The following is a 1,761-nucleotide window of genomic DNA, read 5'->3' as shown; positions in this document are numbered from 1 at the left end:
ATCTTTCATCATACAGTCCGCCAATCACATCTGACGAGGAGTGGTTTTGGTGTACTTTTCCTTGATCAAGATTGACCTTGGTAATCTCAGGTTCGTTGTCTTCTTCAGACTCATCCTTCACTTCATTTTCAGCTTCATTTTCAGCTTGTCTTGAAGAACTTGGCTTTACACCGTCTATTGTCTGTGTTACTCGAGCCTCATAGAATCCAATGCTATCATCAAAGACGACGTTAACATTGTCACCAACAAACTTGGTATGCTAATTAAACACACGGTAGGCTGAACTGTTCACTGAGTATCCTAGGAACATCCCTATGTCACTTCTTGCTTCAAACTTTCCCAGATGTTCTTTATCATTCAGAATGTAGCACAAGCATCCAAACACATGCATGTGGCTCAGATTCGGTGTTTTACCCTTGAAAATATCATAAGGAGTAGTCTTGGTCTTTGGCTTGACATAGACCCGATTTATCACATAGCACGCAGTGTTGATTGATTCCGTCCAAACGCCAGATGGAACACTGTTTCCACACAACATTGCTCTAGCCATTTCTTGCAATGTTCTATTTTTTCTTTCCACAACCCCATTTTGTTAAGGAGTTCTCGGAGCGGCATACTGATGACGGATACCTTGACTGTGACAGAACTTATCAAACTGCTCATTCTGAAACTCACCCCCATGATCGCTCTTAATCTGAATGATTCCTCCCTTATCCTGTTTGAGCTGAAGAGCCAGGATTCTGAAACTCTCAAGAGCATCAGACTTGTTGCGTAAGAAGTCCACCCAAGTGTACCTGGAAAAATCATCAACCAATACAAAAATATATCGCTTACCAGCAACGCTTTCAGGTGTTATAGGACCCATAAGATCCATGTGAACCAGTTCCAATATCCGTGTAGATCTGATCTCTAAAATTTGTTTGTGCTGTACCTTGACTTACTTTCCTTGGCAGCATGCTCCACATACTATCTCTGTCTGTTTCTCCAAATCAGGGACACCTCTTACTACTTCAGCATTCACGAGTCTGCTAAGCCCATTGGTGTTCATGTGACCCAGTTTCTTGTGCCAGAGATCAAGTTTGGATTCAGTAGCCGTAAAACACACGTTTGAAGGTCTCCAAAGATAGCAGTTGTTCCCTGAACGAATACCTCTCAGCACCACATTGTTTCTTGCATCAACGGCGCGACATTCCTTGCTGTTAAAGATAACCTCTAATCCATCATCACATAGTTGACTCACACTGATCAGATTCGCCTTGAGACCCTCAACAAAGTAAACGTTTGAGAGTTTAGGCACATCAGGTCTGGAGGTTATTCCAATTGCACGAATTTTGCCTTGTCCTCCATCTCCAAAAGTAACTTTTCCACCTCTGATGAATTCGAGTTTCTCAAGATAGTCTTCATTTCCAGTCATATGCTTTGAGCACCCACTATCAAAATACCAGGGAAGTTGAGATTGTGATGCTTCTTCAGCAGAGGTATAAGCAACATTACTAACGATCTCTGTGTGTACTTGTATTCGTACAAAGTTGCAAACAAGATCATGTTCTGCTTCAGTGTGTGAGTTAACAGAAACGGTGTTTAGTTCAGAGTGAGTGTTCTCTTTGTAGTTCGGATATAGATCACGTTTGGCTATCCACACGCAACCGTAAGCAGTTGGTTTGGTGAAACACAAGTTCAACCTCCATGCTCTCTCATACTGACGTCTTCGAAAGTAACATAACCTAGCGTTGTGTCCTCGTTTCCCACAGAAATGACATC

The 1,761-nt window shown here is 42.2% G+C and overlaps 1 protein-coding gene across 1 annotated transcript in view; it reads right to left on the bottom strand.

Annotated features, from left to right (window-relative positions):
* Window positions 1-592: 592 nt before the first annotated feature.
* LOC106314834 overlaps window positions 593-1,761 on the bottom strand; it is a 2,759-nt gene continuing 1,590 nt past the window's right edge. Inside the window, exons 3-4 of the mRNA XM_013752648.1 lie at window positions 942-1,737; window positions 593-794 (exon numbers count right to left, since the gene is read on the bottom strand). Coding sequence (XP_013608102.1) covers window positions 593-794; window positions 942-1,737 — 998 coding nt within the window. The remainder of the gene's footprint in view (window positions 795-941; window positions 1,738-1,761) is intronic.

The sequence above is a fragment of the Brassica oleracea genome, chromosome C9 (assembly GCF_000695525.1).
Source record: "Brassica oleracea var. oleracea cultivar TO1000 chromosome C9, BOL, whole genome shotgun sequence".
NCBI classification, from domain to species: domain Eukaryota; kingdom Viridiplantae; phylum Streptophyta; class Magnoliopsida; order Brassicales; family Brassicaceae; genus Brassica; species Brassica oleracea.
This window is presented reverse-complemented; position numbering and strand designations above follow the sequence as displayed.